Below are 17,349 nucleotides of genomic sequence, written 5' to 3' on the forward strand. Positions count from 1 at the left end.
AGAGGAAATCTTAAAACCATATTTTTTATATCTTATACCTACTTGTATTCATTCCCACATCAGGGCCTTAATATTTGATGCTCCCTCTTCCTAGAATTCCCCCCAAACCCCCACTCCCTGCCCAGTTCTTCACATGATGTCTTTTTCTAATCATTTAGGTCCCCCTCCCCCCCACGTTCAAGTGCTACTCTCAGAGAAGTCTCCTGTTCATTCATCCTAACAGCAGCTCTATCATCACCTAGATTATTATTAGTACCCCCAATATACCAGTGCTTTAAAAGGCCTTCTCCATGCCCACTTGGCATCTGGCATCATCCAGGGCCACAGTGGCATGTGGGTAGTGTACCGTTAGCCCAAACCAGGAACTTCATGGACCCCAGACCCATGTCAATACTTCAGGGTATGTTCCAACCCTCTATTTCCCTCACAGGGCCAACTAGATGCCCTAAAGGACACCCAGACTTGTACCTAGAGGTTATCCAATGGCTTCATATCCAGCCTTGGTCTCAGGAGGGCAACGTGGCAGGCAGATCACGCCAGCTGACTAGGTCAAGTGAGACTGGGTAACCAAAATGGTGCTGCCACATTGAGCTGGAGTGACTCAAATTGTTCCTATAGACATAGGTCCCATGTTTCTTGGGAATGACCCTACTCCTTCATAGCACTTACACAATCAGAAAGTACACAATTTCTTAGTTTCATAATTCCTTCACTTTGAGTGTTTAGAAGAAAGTAGTAAGCTCTGTGCACAGGGTGACCTTAGCTATCTCACTCACCATTGGATGTTCAGTGTTGAAAATAGTTCCTGGCATAGAAGGTATTCAATATCTGTTGAGCAGATAAATGAATGACTGCATGAAATGGTGTATTTAATTACAGACCTGGCTCTTCCTCTAGAATGTAAGAATCTTGGGACAAAGGACTGCCTTACACATGTTGGCCCTCATACTGGCAGTGCCTGCCATAAGAGAAGGCATAAATCTGAATTTTTTAAATGTGTAAATAAATGAATAAACAAGTGAATAAGCGAATGCATATATATTATCTGGACTCAAGACTCTTCACCTTGTCTTTATGATTCTAATGTGAAAATGAGGTTAAGGATGTCTTGTTCTTAGAAGCTCTCAGGGAGCTTTTAAAAACTGCAATGCCCAGGACCAATGAAACCAGAACCTCTGAGATGGCTCCCAACCACAAGTATATTTCAAGCCCTTCAGGCAATTCCAGCATGCAAACTGAGCATGTGGCACAGCTATCCAGGTTTGTGCAGGACTGCCAGGTGCCCCAGGATGTGGACATTTCAGTGCTAACAGAGTAACTATCCTGGGCAGCTGGGATGGTTGGACAGCCTACTTGAAAACCTCTGATCCAAACTGTCACCGAGGATCATTTTTGAGTGATGTATTTTCAATTTTTGAAAAGTCAAGACTCATTGGCTTTGTGCTTTCACTTGACACTTATGTAATTACGTTCAGGTAACTCACATTGACCCCAATAGCTGCTTCCTCCTATGTCCTCTTGTTCAGATTTGTGCTGCTACTATTGACTGGGTGACATACAAATTTGTGTCATTCAAATGGCAAAGGGAATGATTAAACTATTACAGCAGGTCAGCAATGACCAACAGAGCCTCTAGGGAACCAAAGGAAAGTATAAGGTTCTACCTTTTCAAATGCATTCCCAATGAGCCTTCACTTTCTTTCCTTCAGAATGATGACTGTACTTTTTGACATGTTCCTATTTATCATTTGTTTACATCCATTACCCTGGTATTAATTTGCAGTTTCTGATATCACTTGAGGTGATAAATAGCTTAATAGAAAACTCCCTGTGTAAACTGAATTAATATTTATCATCCCAAACACTAATTAATTCACTACTAGTATGTGATTTATATGGAACCCATCAATGTGTAGACACCAGAATCAAAAATCACCCTTTGACCTGTAAGGAGAAAGTGGCACAAAGCTCTCTAGGCCCTTTGTTATTCAAATGAAGGTCTCAGATTATTAGCATCAGCACCACCTGTGAGCCTATTAGAGATGCAGAAACTCAAGTCCCATACCAGACTTAATAAATTTGATTCTCTGGAGTTGGGGCTCAAGAATGTGTTTTTAAAAGCTCTCCAGGGGCACTGCATGGCTCAGTTGGTTAAGTGTCTGCCTTCGGCTCAGGTCATAATCTTGGGGTACTGGGATTGAGTTCCGAGTTGGGCTCCCTGCTCAGTGGGGAGTCTGCTTCTCATTCTAACCTGTTTGTGCATGCTCTTTCTCTCTCTCAAATAGATAAAAATTTTAAAATAAAAAGATAAAAAGCTCTCCAGGTTATTCTTATGCATGCCCAAATTGGAGAGGTGCTGTCTAGAGAGCATTTTGCTCACCTCATTCTTAACTTTAATATCTCAGAGTGGAAAGGGAAGAGGCAAGGGGAGGCAGAAGACAGAATCATGCTCTGGGCACATTGAAAACACCTGAAGATCTTAAAAATTATCAGAGCCTGGCTCCCACACCAAGCAGAGGGATGTAGTTGTTTGGGGGTGCAATCTGGGTCTATGGATGTTTTAAAAGCTTCTCAGTCATGGGCAACAGACTTTGCGAATCATTGGTACAGCTTCATCACCAGCAACCCTATCTGCAGCTCGTGGTTCCGAGCCTCCAGCCAAAAAATCCAGAAAAATGGGCAGTCCTAGCATTTACTATCCCTCCTTCCCTGACAAACATCAGAATTAGCAGAGATAGAATGAAGGAAAAACTCACTGGGGCTGAATCTCACCCCTGTCATGATAAATGCTTCCCCTGTTTACCTTCTGTTATAGCGATTTGGTTTTTAATCTCTCTGAACCTCAGTATGGTCATCTGTCAAACGGACACAATAATATCCATTCCCCAGGATTATTTGGGACATTACATATAATATGTGCAAATGCCTAATATTTTGCCTAGCACATACTAGATGTCCAAAAAATCTGAGGCAGGTAAGAATGCTGTCTCTGTACCCCACTCCCCTGCTGGTAGGACATCTAGCAGCATGAAGACAGGCAAATATTTAGGGATGGCTCCTGGTCAGGGTAACAAGGGTGTTAACTGCAAAACCCTGTTCACATGTGAATTCATTTATATGATCTCATTCTAGTCTCATATCCCAGCCAGTAAACAGGACAATTCTTACTGTCCCCATTTCAAAAGATGATAGAGCAGTAATAGAGAGAGGTCCAAAGTCACGCAGCTGCAAAATGGCAGACTCAGGGCCCAGTGTTCTCTCCACCTGTCATTCTCAGCCTCACACCCAGCTGCTTGGTGGGTTGCATTTATTGACAGGATGCATCGATCATTGATCAGCACATGCATTGCTACTAGACCAGCACTGTTCCAATAGAACTTTCTGTGATGATGGAACTGTTCTAAATCTATACTCCCCAACTCAAAGGCTGCCAGCCACATATGGCTACTGAGCATTTGAAATGTGGCCAGTGTGCCTGAGGAATTAAAGTTTTTGTTTTTTTTTTAAATAATAAATAAAGTTTTTGTTTTATTTAATTTTATTTAATTTAGATTTAAATAACCACAGGTGGACAGCACAGATCTAGCCACAGAGTCTAGAGAAGAAGGAGAAACTGAAAATGTATTCCAGTGGCTTCTGCCCACAAACCAAAGAAAACCTAAGCCACTTGTTTGCCTTTCTCTTAAAAGATCTTAACTCTGGGCAGCGCCAGTGGCTCAGCGGTTTAGCGCTGCCTTCAGCCCAGGGCCTGATCCTGGAGACCCAGGATCGAGTCCCACTTTGGGCTCCCTGCATGGAGCCTGCTTCTTCCTCTGCCTGTGTCTCTGCCTCTCTCCCAATCTCTGTCTCTCATGAATAAATAAATAAAATTAAAAAAAAAAAAAAGATCTTAACTCTTTGTCAGTAGAGCGGCAGAGCCAGCCCATGAGGTGATGAGGGCATAGCACCATGTAATATACAATTTGAAGGATGCTTTGCACCAGTGATTGACCAGCAGAAACAAAACATGTTACAGAGCACTGCTTCTCAAACTTGAATGTGTGTATGAATCATCTGAGATCTTGTTAAAATATAGATTCTGATTTAGTAGCTCTAGAGTGGGGCCTATGGGTCTGCAATCCTAACAAGTGCCCAGATGCTGCTGCTGCTTCAGACTAGCAATGCTGTTGAGCAGTGGGTCTTCACTGAGCTGGTTTTATCTCTTCCCTTCCGCCTGGAACCATTTGGTAATATCTGGAGACATTCTGGATGGTCATGACCTGAGTGGGGTCTGTCATTGGCATCTACTGGGTTGAATTCAGGGATGCTGCTAAATACTCTAAAATGTACAGAACGACCCCCAAGAGTAAAGAATTATCCTGCCCCAAATGCCAATAGTGCCACGTCTGAGAAACCCAGCTGTCCAGCTGTGTCTACTCTTCAGGAAGAAGGGGGTTGATGGGAGAGTAGGGGAGTAGGTCTTCTTGGTATAATAACTGATCGTTGCTTTCTGTCTCCCACTTTTTTCTCCTACTTGTCTATACACAGGAGCAAATGCCTCCGCGCCAGACCAGCTGAGCTTAGCTCTAGCCTGGAACAGAGTGGACATCGCTCGCAGCCAGATCTTTATTTATGGGCAGCAGTGGCCGGTAGAGTATATGTCACCACCCTGGGAAAAGCCCACTTGCCTGGGCAAGGGTATTTGCCTAAGAAGTCTCTGAAAGCAGCTCAGGAAACTGCTGCCTCTTTTCCAGGATGGAAATGATCCCTTGTAGCCATCTCCTTGTTCAGCCCTTCTCATATTTAGGAAAACACTGCCACCTGGTTGAAGACGGGACAAAGCACAACTGCAAACATTCCAGACACTTCCCACCTCTGAGTGGCCTTTGATGGCAATTTTCAGCTGCACATGATGCTGTTTCTTTCACACATCTGAAAAAATATATATAAGACAAGACTGTATTAATTCAAGTGAAGGAAGGAATGGAACTGGCAGTTTGTTTCTGGTTGTCTTTGAGGTTGTTGCTCTGAGTGGCGGTGCCCCACGCTAGCGTATGGCTTGGTCATACCTCAGGACGCAGAATTAGCAGGCTTCCACATGCAGGTACCATCTGGTCCTGGTGGCTGAGCACAGGTCCTCCCTATTCCCAAGAACAACACAGAGGGAAACAAAGCTTTATATAACTGTTCTTGGTTTGTTTCCCTCAATTGACACTACCAAAAATAAAAACTTGGAAAATTGACTCTTGGGTGGTTTATGTGTGTGTCCCTAGGAGGCAGCCAGCAGTCTGAAATCTGATTTCTGTGCTGGAATAACTGGAGGGCAATACCCTCATGGAAAGATCTCATTTAACCCTTTCTTTCTTTCCCCCCAGACAGCTTCTACCTACGGTTAAGCCCCTGTCTTTATTTAGTGCTGCGAGTGGATTGCTAGTGTGGAAAGATTTGTCAAGGAGTCTGGACACTGGGAAATATTTGTGAAATGAATTAAATAAAACCCTGGTAAACAGACCAAAGGATCTAAATAGTTGCTGAGTCTCTGCATAGAAATGGGTGAGACAGAGGCAAGGTAATCTAACAATTAAAATAAAGAAGGGCCTACTTTCTGATCTGTTCACTAGGGTCTCTATTTTCAAGGTAGCCAGGGGTCTAATTCAGAGCCTTGAGAAGATGAAAGGGAGGACAGCTAAGCATCCACTTTGGCACTCCACTACTATTGCAGAAGTTTGGTCAGAGAACACAAGGATAATCCTTGTATATCCGGCATCTTCTCAGACTCTTATTTTGACTTCTCAAAAGAGTCAAGGAGGAAATAGCTTTTAGAACTAGAAACCTTTGAATTCTATTTGCAAATACAGGCCCAAAAACACAAGAGAGATTGTGGCTGTCCTAAAAGTGGAGTTGTTAGCATGTTCTTGGAATGCTGAAGGTTTATCAGATGGCAAAGGCATCCATTTCTAAACTGTTGAGGTGAACACCAAGGAACTGCATCCCTAGAATCTGGGGCAGACTAACTCAGTGACTTGATTTGCAGGTGGGGTCTTTGGAGCAAGCCATGTTGGATGCCCTAGTTCTGGACAGAGTGGATTTTGTGAAATTACTCATAGAGAATGGAGTAAGCATGCACCGTTTTCTCACCATCTCCAGACTAGAGGAATTGTACAATACGGTAGGACCAAGCTAAGGCACTTTTTATTTTCTCTGTGTTTTTTTTGTTTTACCTTCTCCTGCCCCCAACATGCCTGTGAGTCTCTTCCCTCCTCTCCAAATGCATGGATCATTTTTCACAAATGCTCCCTTAGACCTGTAGACAACAATGTCAAATCACCAAGATTCCACTTGTTTTAACTGCTCAGTTGTCAGCATCTAAGGCAGAAAGTTATATGATCACACCAAAAGCTAACATTCTCAGATTCTTACACAAAACCACACAGTTCTGAAAATTAGAACTCAGTTTATGCTCTAAGCCCAGAGGGTATTTGAAGCAACCAGCAGAGGAGAATTGATTTAATTCAAAGGAAACCGATTAACTATCCTGCACCATCTTGTTACCCCCAGAGCTATGACATTCATTCCTTTTCCTCTATAGTGGAATAAAATATAAAATACCCCTTGTTTGGAGTTACCCAAAAATATTTCTTGTGTTGTTTTGTAACAATTTGCTAATTCATTTAATAGGGATACCAAAGAGTAAGTGTAAAGAAAAACCACTATTTATGAAGTTGTTTATAGTATTTGGTGAGTTAAGTACATTGGTCGAGCTAATGCTAATATCCAATAAAGTTTAAAGAGTAGATATGGAAACCTCAAGAGGGAACAGGATGCTTGGAGAGTACAATTCAGGAAGGTTAAAAAAAACCTTGCTTCCCAAAGGTTCTGCACCTACCTCAATAGCTTTTGCTGCTTATTTTTTCAAATCCCACAAAGGCAAATCCCTTTGGATCTCCAGTAGACTTATAATGTGGTATACTTACATAAACAACTTTGCCACATTTCCCAAATATTCTTTCAATCCAGCCGTGATTAACATTTTGGGGAAGTAATGCCTATGATACATTAGAAGCAGTATTAAATATGTAAAGTATTCTGTATATACATATTTTTTATATAATTCACATATGAGATCAATAAATTTTTACTTGGAATATTGAAAGAAAGAGTAGGTATTGTTTTCCTCCGTTTTACAGATTAGAAAACTAAGGCCAAGAATTGAATTGGTTCATTCAAGGTCACAAAACTCCTAAGTAAAGAAGAAAGCCAGTACTGAACCAACACTTCTGTCTTAGAGGTTATTCTTCCTTTCATTTGTCACAATGCTTCTCTGTCCCACCACCCACAGCTCTAATGAGATGGAGTTTATTAACCTCTCCCCAGCCTTAGTGGGTATTAGGTGGTACCACACTGGCTCTATCTTGTTCTTGCTGCTGGAACTAGAAGATAGGTTAGCAGAGTAGCTCCAGATTTCTGTTTTCTCTGCAAATTTTCTTGGTTTTTCACAGTGACACTTTCAGCAAGAATAATAGACTGAAATAATAGAGTAGGAGGCCCCAGTTTCTATCCTCACCAAAAGATCAATAATTAGCTATAGGAGAAATGGATAAATTTTCAGAAACATGCAACTAACCAAATGTGAATCATGAAGAAATAGAAAAATTTGAACAGACCAATAACAAGTAAGGAGATTGAATTAGTAATCAAAAACCTCCCAACAAAGAAAAATCCAGGAGTAGGTGGATAGAATTCACAGATGAATTCTACCAAATATTTAAGTAATTATCCTCAATTCTTGTCCAACTTTTCAAAAAATTTGAAGAGGGGGCAATACTCCCAAAACTATTTTAAGTGGCCAAAGTTGTACTCACACTAAAGCCAGATAAACACACTACAAGAAAATAAAACTATAAGCCAATCTCCCTGATGACTATAGGTACAAGATTTCTCAATCTTGATATCTTGATAATCTCAACAACCCATTAAAAAGATCATACACCATGACCAAATGGGATTCCACCCCTAAATGCAAGGATGGTTCAATCTGTGGAAATCAATAAATGAACATAACATTAGTAGAATGAGAGACAAATTCATATCCTCTCAATAGGGAGGGAGACAGGGAAAAACAAGCATCCAATTTGGAAAGGAAGAAGTAAGCTGGTCTTTGCTGACAACCTTATCTGGTATATAGAAAATCCCTAAGACTTTACACACACACACACACACACACACACACACAAAACAAAAACAAACAAAAACAAACAAACAAAAAACCTGTTAGAACTAATAAATGGATCCAGTAGAGTTTCATGATATGAAATCAACATACAAAAGGCAGTTGCATGTCCATACACTAACAGTAGACTATCTGAATAAAACAATGCCATTTGGAATAGCATCAAAAATTATAAAACACTTAGGGATAAATTTTACCAAGAAGTACAAGATTTATTAAGCAAAAATCATAAGACATTGATTAAAGAAATTAAAGAAGATATAAGTGGACAGATAGCCCACATTCATGGATTAGAAGTATTGATATTGTTAAGATGACCATATCACCCAAAGCCTTTTATAGATTCAATGCAATCCCTTTTAAAATGCCAATGGCACTTTTTCATGGAAATAGATAAAGCTAAAATTCACATAGAGTCAAAAAGGACCCTGAATATCCAAAGCAATCTTAAGAAACAACAAAGGTAGAAGCATCACCTTTCCTGATTTCAAACTATTTCACAAAGCTATGGTAATCAAGACAGTATGGTACTGGCATAAAAATAGACACAAACACCAACAGAACAGAATTGAAAGCCCAGCAATAAACACATATGTATAAGGTCAACTAATATTTGAAAAGGGAGCCAGATATAAAAATACAATGTGGAGGATCCTCGAAATATTTGGGGCTGAGGGGTGGGAAAAATGGGAGATTCTAGTCAAAGAGTATAAACTTTCAGTTACAGGATGAATAAACTCCAGGGATCTAACCTACAGCATGAAGACTATAGTTAACAACACTATAATGTATAATTGAAAGTTGCCATTAGATTAGAGCTTTAATGTCCTCACCATAACAACAACAAAATTGTAATTATGTTAAGTGAAGGATGTGTTAACTAACGTTATTGTGATAAACAAATCTCATTTTACACCTCAACTTACACAATGTCCTATTCAATTATTTATTAACAAAACTAGAGAAAAAAAAGAATAATGGGGTTTTCAGGAAAATAAATGAAATAAAATACAGTTTAATTCCTTGCATATCAGTTAGAGAATCAAGGTAATATATTTATTCCAATGATTGGAAAGAAGTCAGTAGGAAAATTCTATAAGAAAGGCCAATAGACTTCATCACCTAAATCAACTGGAGTCCTCTGTCAAGAAGAATTATGGGACTTTGAATAGCCTCAGTAATAATAAGGAGCTTGCACATGGCCAAAGCCGGTAGGCAACAGAGCCAGGTGGGGAGCCAGGCATTCTGATCCTGGAGTCTGTGTGTTTAATCCCTATATCAGACTGCATTTCTCAGAGGAAAAAGAATTCTGAGAAGTATGTTGCAAGAATGGGCAGATAGCTGAGGAAATACACAGGAATTATCTCCATACCTGAATATGTTCCCACAGCGCTGAAGGATTTGCCATCACTGTTTGAGATTCTCCAGTAGGAGCACCAGATTTTGCAAATAAAAATATAAGATGCCCAGCTAAACGTGAATTCCAAGTAGCCAGTGAGTAATTTCTAAAATGAGCATGTCCCATGAAACATTTAGGATATATTTATACTAAAAATTATTTCTTATGTATCTGAAGGTCAAATTGCACTGGGCATCCTGTATTTTATCAAGCATTCCTATTCCTGAAAAACAACAGGATGGTACGTCACTTCATATTAGCCTCTCTTTTCCCACAAAGATCCTGTGGCTTTTTCTTTTGACTAAATTTGAGCAAACTGCTACCCAAGAGTCAAATCCAGCCCACTGCCTGTTTTTTAATGGCCTGCAAGCTAAAAGTGTTTGTAAAACATTTTTTAATGATCGAAGGAATCACTAGAAGAATATTTTGTGACATATTAAAATTATATGAAATTTGATTCTCTTTTGGTGTTTATAAGTAAAGTTTTATTGAAACACGGGCAGGTTCATTTGTTTACATATTGCCTCTGCCTGCTTTTGCATAATGGCAGAGTCGAGCAGTTGTAATGAAAACTGTATGACCCAAAAGTCTAAAAGATTGACTCTTTGGCCATTTATAGAAAAATTTGCCAACCCATTTTGGACAATTTCTCAGTCATTCTGGGTAATAAACAAGTTGTGATCAGCAGTGTGCCAAAGTGTATTTCCAGTGCTGTAAATTGGCCTTTTTGTCTCTCCCCTGCCTCAAAACTAACCCCTTAAATGATCTTTTGGCCCAGTTGTCAACAGAGTTGACAAGCTCCTTTATAAAGTTTGAACCTAGAACCTCAAACACTTTTTCTTGAGGAACCACAATCCAAAAATCTGCCAGCGTGTTTGTTTAGAAAAGACAGGTACAACTGAGCAACTAGAACAAGGTTCATCTTAAAGAACTGCACCCCCTCCACTGGCCAGAACCCTTCCTTCCAGATCCTTCCTGCCTTACCAATGAGAGCCCCTGACCAGCAAAACCATTTGATTCTTCTTTATTGTTTTCAGAGACATGGGCCCTCAAATACATTGTACCACTTGGTCAGGGATGTCAAAAAGGTAAGAACCCTCTCGACTGCAGGTCGGAGGCCCTGTCTTGACTGCTTCCTGTAATTAGAAAGCGCCTCTGTTTTGCATGAGCTGCCAGCGAGTTCCTGTCCCCGCGAGACCCCTCATTTCAGGACGCAGCGTGTGTGTGTTGCCTTTTAACGATGACATCTCTGCTTACAATGCAGCTGTGGTTTTAGATGCTTTCATTGGACACAATGTTTTTGGAGAGCACAATTCCTAATGTTTTTGGATAGCTTTGCCCCATGCTGTGTGGATTTATGCCATTGCCTGTTTTCTTCCATATGCCCCTCACTGTTTGGGGAGTTGGTTTTCCATGTTGTCTGACTAACCAGAGGAGGTATTTTCATGCACCAGCTCCTGATGCCACGCGTCACTGTCGCTTCTAACATTACACGGAGCGAAGGAAACATAGCTCAAAACGTCTTGGAGAATCAGAGACTAAAACACACATGTGCCTTCTATTCTTCTAACACTTTATTTTTTCCAGTATATTTTTTCACGTTTATCATCTAACCCAATGGGGTAAAAAATAAATAAAAATTAAAAGCCAGGAGGTTTGGATCAAGGAGAATTATTCCTATGTTACAGATCCCGAGGCTGAAATGTAAGGAGGTGAGAACTGTATTAATAATGCTTAGGGAAGAGGTGGAATTCAAACTCAGATCCTTTTTTAACAGCAACAAAATAGTACCAAACCTTTAGTGATGACCAGGATGACCAGGTGCATGGCACTAACCTAAGCTTTCTGTACATCTCAGTTCATTTCATCTTCATGATAATTCTATGAAGTAGAATTAGTATTTTTAAAATTATTATTATGCAGTGTGATTCCCACTTATAGATGAGAAGAGTGAGGTGCAAGGAAGTATGTTTAATCCTAGCCAACTGTTGGTTCTTTTGCCCCATTCAGTCTCTCTCAGAGGTAACTTCATTCTGAACCTTTGACAGCATTCCCAGAGACTGTTGTTTTAGCTCCAAAGGAGGAAATAGATGGGGGCACTTTTCCCACCCCTACAACACATGTAGGCACACCCACCCACCAGACGGTAGCAATTCTTCACCAAAGCCCGTAGCATATACTCAGAGATAGCTACAAAGTAAGGTCAAAAATAGAGTACAATTCCTTCATCTCATATGGAGTCATTGTCTAGAACTTCCCCCAGGTATTCTGTAGCCACTTTTTAATTTTTCCCTTGAAAGACCAAGTAAAGGTCCTGGGGCTGCTTAGAATGTTCTATTAACCAGCTAGACCTTTGCTAGTAATGGATAAAAGCTCCGAAAAACATACAAAAAAACCTTCTGCTGGCTCTTAGGAACCTTCCTCTCATCTCTACATGATCTTACTAAAGGCTTTTTTTCATCTGGGTGAGTGGATGAAGCCTTAGATGCTGTGCCATCTGTACTTCCAACCCAATCACCATTTTACCAAGATCACACCTTTTCCCGATTTGCCCCCTTTCGAGCCATAAGCACACCTGCACTCACCAGAGCCACTCTTCTTACCCTCAAGTCTTCTAACTTTGGGCCATTTATCATGGCTTAGAATTGCCTAGAAACTAAAGAGGGGGAAGTATCTAGAAAGAGTAAGCATACTCATCTAACATATTTTTTGCCAAGGTATTTGTTGCTTGTATACAACAGAGTTTTTAAATAATAAATAAGATATTATCTCCCCCATCACCTTGAGCTACACTATGTCACTGCAGGAACTATGAGACTTTCTGAAGAGACAGCTACATCCTTCAATCTCAGCCATTGGCTAATCTGAGACTTCAAATAGAGTCACTGATTCACCTCCACCCCCCAGTTTCTCAATATCTTGCCTGATTTTCAAAGGGATTTTTTGCAGTTAGATTTCATTGAGTGTAAATGATCAAAATCCCTCCTACAAGGTTCTTTTCCTTGTAGGGCTCTGCTTTGCAACATCTCCCTTCTGAAATCCTGTTCACTGCCTCTTATATTTGCTTGTATCACTTGCATTAGAAGGCATGTATTTTTAAGATAGGGTTGTTTTTTTTAAACTTCTTGACTAAAGATGTACTTCAAAAGTAATATACACTAACAAGAAAGAATGGCATGGTAAGGATGTGGGAGGAAGGAGTATTAGGAGTGGGCTTATTTTTCTTTCAAGTGTGATCCAAATATTAGAGCAAAAACATGTAAGGATTCATTTACGTACTGATTTAGTGACTGGAGAAAGTGATCACAAATGATCCAGGATAGTTTCTGAGCTGGCTTAGGAACCATTTGTCCTTTTACCTGGGAAAAGAGACTCCCAATAAGGTGAGGAGAAACAGCCAGCCTATGTTTAGTTTCTTCCCTTGGGAAGAAAGAGGAATAGGAAAAGCAGACTTCCAGTTACTTCTTTGATAAAGATAAGCCCCTGACTTGGACAGCAAGAAGGTATAACCACTGGAGCCACATGTTATATGGAAGAAGGAAGCTAAAGATGAGAGGTCTCTGTGTCTTCTTAAGAGAACTTAATATTGGTTACATCTTCCTCAGATGGTTCCAGATGACTTCCAGCAATTGAGACCAATGCGATATACAAAAGTCTACAAAAGCTAGGTTTAAAATGCTAAGAAAAATCTTGGACAGTTTAAGCAATTTTCAAAATTAAGCGACTTGATAATTAGCATGTGCTTTGTGCTCTATGATTATAGGACTTTACGTTACATATTGATTGATGTGATCTGTGACAAAAAAAAAAAAATATTAACCAGTGGTGATAAACCCTGGTATGAAATGCTACTCCTACATTAAGAACATAGTTCTGAATCTTAAACATAGTGTTTGATGATATGTCTGTAAAATTGAATACAAGTAACTCTTAGGAACCCAGGGAATGCATTTAGGAATCACTAGACAGTCCCACATTAACAGCATGGTATTTCCAAGTCCAACTCTCCTTTGAAATCAAACAGCTGAATTTGGAGAACTGAATCTCAAATTATTGAGGAGCAGTGAGGTAAAAAGTTGGTTATACAGCATTAATCAGAAATTTTAAATGATATAGGCCAACCCAATTCCCTGAACTGCTTTCTTGCATAAATCCATTGGATGCACCAATGCTACATTAATCCAGAGTGGCCCCAGTCTGTCTGCTTTTCCGTGAAATCTAACTTGCCATTTTTAGAAGCTAACTGTCTGCTCGATTTGTGCCTCTATATGTTTTAAAGTACTAGTTTTTCTTTCTTAACTTAAATGTGCTAATACTTCAGATTACCTGTACTATCATTCCCCACTAAGGAAGGGTGATATTTGAGTACTATATAGAAATAGTTGTCAAATTATGATAGTTTAAAATTCATTCATATGGGAAGTAAGACCCAGAGCTTTGTAGAATGAAGGGTGGAGAGGGAAGCATTTCAGACACTCTTTAGATAAAGAAAGGACATTTTCATAATCCCATCTGCCAAATTCATGCAGATTTGCAAAAGAATTTTTATTTCTTAAAAGATTGCCTTGTCTATAACCATGGCAGACATTGAGGGAATGTCCTCTTTTCCAGGAACTTCCACCAGAATAGTCTTTTCCCCACCCTTCCATGGTAAACCTAACAACCAGCAATCGTTTTACACCTTACATACATCAGAAGGAAACAATCTTGTCTGGAAGGCTTGTTGTAAGTTTCCATGAAATGTGTTTCCCTACACAGCTGAGATCTGATAATGATACCATGAGCTGACTCCTGAAAAGGAATATATTTAGAAGAGCAGATCTAATACATACATTTAAACTACGCTTTTAATTCAAAGTCATCTTTAGGATGGCATGGATTAAAACTCAGCTTCAGAGTACTGGCTCATGGCACGAGGAAAGGAGACAACGTTTTCACATTGTCAGACTGTACCTACCAAGAGTGCCATGCTTCTCTGTTTTACCCTGTGGATTGAATTGTTTGAGTCACATGGCTTGCCATATGTTCTTGAGGCATGAAATGGGACATAAGTGTTCAGGCATTACCGATTACCAAAGCAATGTCCGAAAGACGGAGGAAAGAATAACAGAAATTACTCCAGTGTTATTTTTGGCTTCCTATTTGAAAAGCACCCAAGCAAAGGAAGACTCCTCCAGAAGATTTCTGGATATTACCTGGGGTATGCGAGGTGCTGTTCACTTTCTCTGCTTTTTCCAAAGGAGGTGGATGTGATGAGCACCACACCATCCCTGTCTAGCCCTTTACCATCCCTGTCTCTGAGCCCTCGGCTCCCCTAACCATATTTCAGAGGTGATGAGAGGAAACTACTCCAACCCTGCGAGCTCCGGACAACAACCTTTGCCCAGGGACCAGACAGCATAGAAATGAGAGCCGCCTGCCAGATAGTGGACAGACAACTGGCGCTCTAGAAAAAGGCATGAATTTTGAAGTAACTCTGTCCAAAGTGCCTGTCTTGAGTGTGAATTGAGGTAAAGAGAAAGGTAGTGATCTGCCCAGGGTCACAGAGAGGCAGAGCGAGGACCACAGTCCAGCCCAGTGCTGTTCCCACTGTGGGGTCATACTGTGGGCTGTTCTCTGCACCTGTGACATCTAAGGTCACAGGTGGCCGAGGCCGTCAGCCTAGCACATCAGACATGCCCCAGTGTTGCCATCCCCTTCAGAGTTCATCCAGGACGCAGTTATCACAAGAGGCTGAAATTGTATCCGATTTTATTAATTTTATGAAATTTCTTTCTTCTTCCCCAAAAGGGTTCCATTCTTCCTAGTAAAAATTGTGAAACTAATTTCCCTTAATGTCTCTGCTTTCAAAGCCTCTGGGGGAGGAAAAAAAAAAAAAAAAACAGATGCAATCACTCCTTCAAACACATTACGTGGTAAAGTAAGCTCTCCCTCCTCCAGATATCACTTTAACAAGGGCATTTGACTCTCTCCTGATTTCCAAATCCTTCAATCTGCTATATTCATTTACATCCCCTTATTACACATAGAAAACAGTCCAGGCAGGTAAATGCTGTCATAGGCTTCAGTCAAGTGAACATCGCCCCCTTGTGGTCAAACAGAAGGCAGGCCAGTTCGTCCAAGGCCTCTGCTCAAAGCTGGACAGAACCCAGAATGTTCACGGAATCCCTTCTCTGACTTGAGACCAGATCACATACAAATCACTTCAAAATAATCAAACTTTACAGAAGTTCCGACAAAAAAAAAAAATATTCCAGCACCTTCTTTGGTAGTATGTAAGCCTAAAGACTCTTAATGAATAAAATCACACAAAAAAATGTGTTCTTTGCCCCTCTCAAATTTTTAGTATTTTGAACTTTACCATTATCACTTTCCTAATAACCTCCAGTCTTATAGACAATCTGAAAGCATAATTATTGCCACTCACTACTGGCCTTCAAGCAATACTGCTGTCTTATTCTTAGAGTTCAAACTGATGTTCACACATAGGTGTCCTAAAAGAAAATATAGATGTGTTAGGTTCGCTGTTACTCACTTTTAAAATTTAGGAAATTCTTACAGGATTAAAAATAGGCACCAATTCATAGACTTGGATGACTCCTTTTCAATAGCATCACGCTAAATCTCAGTAGGGATTTTTCTGAATCCTGGTACTTGAGCATTAGAGACCATAGAGGCCTTCAAGTTCTACCTCTTTTACAGGGAAGAAAACTGAGGCCTTTAGGAAAACTGGTTGATTATGATGCATGGACAGAAAGAGACTCAGGGCAGGTAATTCACAGCCAGTGTTCTTTACCCTGGCTGCTTCACAACGCCCAGGAAAATAAAATAGATGTGGGGCATCCTCTGCAGGTCATCCTTGTAGGAGCCAAATGCAGATGTTAGGAGGCAGCCATGCCGACCCAGGCTTGTCCAGGCTCTCAGCCTCGTCAACTCTCGAAATAAGAGGCCTGCCTAACTGTCAGGTACAGCCCGTTGACATAGCAACTTGCAGCCTTGTTAACCTGCCCCACAACAGTGGAAAAAAAAAAAAGCAGTTGCATGAATAATATTTCTAAACTTGGTTTAATGTTTATGGAAAGGGCAATATGTGAAAGGTTACTCTCCAGATTCCCTTTCCTATGTTTTTGCCCTGCTTTGCCTAAAGAAGTCAGTTGGCCTTTTCTGACAACTCAAGGGTAGCTTCACTTGCCTATTGAGTTAGATCGATGAGCTAGTCCTCCGAGGAGATGGTGAAATTCTGCACATGGTGGGGAGGAGAATAAGATCATTTTTATGAAGGGACGCTTCAGATGGGATTCTGATGAGCCAAGGTCAAGGATGGGAAGGATCTGTGCCTCAAACTTCTTCACATTGCAAGTGTGACAGTCTTCACACTGTCCTGTTGTGCTCAGCTGGCTCAAATGAGCCGAAAGAGAGGTCGAACCCGATGGGCAGGGCTAGGAACTGTCGGGGGCAGCCAGCAAGTCTAAAGAGTAGCACAAGGCTCTCCTAGGCTATGGCTGGTGTCTTAGCTGCCCGCCCTTTGTTCCTCTAAATACCAATAGAGTAATCAGTGTATTCCAAGTCCAATTCCCACAGTGACGTGGGGCTATCCCAAATAGGATGACTCACTGCCTGTGGCTGGTTAGTTGTGTTACTAACAAACAACCCGATACTGAAAACCCTGAAACTGAGACTGGATCCTAGCCACAGCAATTAATTTCACTGTTTTACTCATTCCCTAGTAAAAATTGTGAAA

At 40.6% G+C, this 17,349-nt stretch overlaps 1 protein-coding gene across 10 annotated transcripts in view; it reads left to right on the top strand.

Moving 5' to 3' along the window:
- Positions 1 to 17,349, top strand: part of TRPM3 (transient receptor potential cation channel subfamily M member 3) — a 500,214-nt gene that overhangs the window by 396,677 nt on the left and 86,188 nt on the right. For 6 of the 10 annotated variants that reach the window (XM_077907028.1, XM_077907033.1, XM_077907046.1 and 3 more), the window contains 3 exons: positions 4,528 to 4,628; positions 6,014 to 6,148; positions 10,646 to 10,696. In XM_077907028.1, the coding sequence (XP_077763154.1) occupies positions 4,528 to 4,628; positions 6,014 to 6,148; positions 10,646 to 10,696 (287 nt within the window). The remainder of the gene's footprint in view (positions 1 to 4,527; positions 4,629 to 6,013; positions 6,149 to 10,645; positions 10,697 to 17,349) is intronic. The other 4 variants (XM_077907040.1, XM_077907054.1, XM_077907069.1 and 1 more) reach the window with 1 other exon arrangement.

This window comes from Canis aureus, chromosome 1 (genome assembly GCF_053574225.1).
Source record: "Canis aureus isolate CA01 chromosome 1, VMU_Caureus_v.1.0, whole genome shotgun sequence".
NCBI lineage: Eukaryota > Metazoa > Chordata > Mammalia > Carnivora > Canidae > Canis > Canis aureus.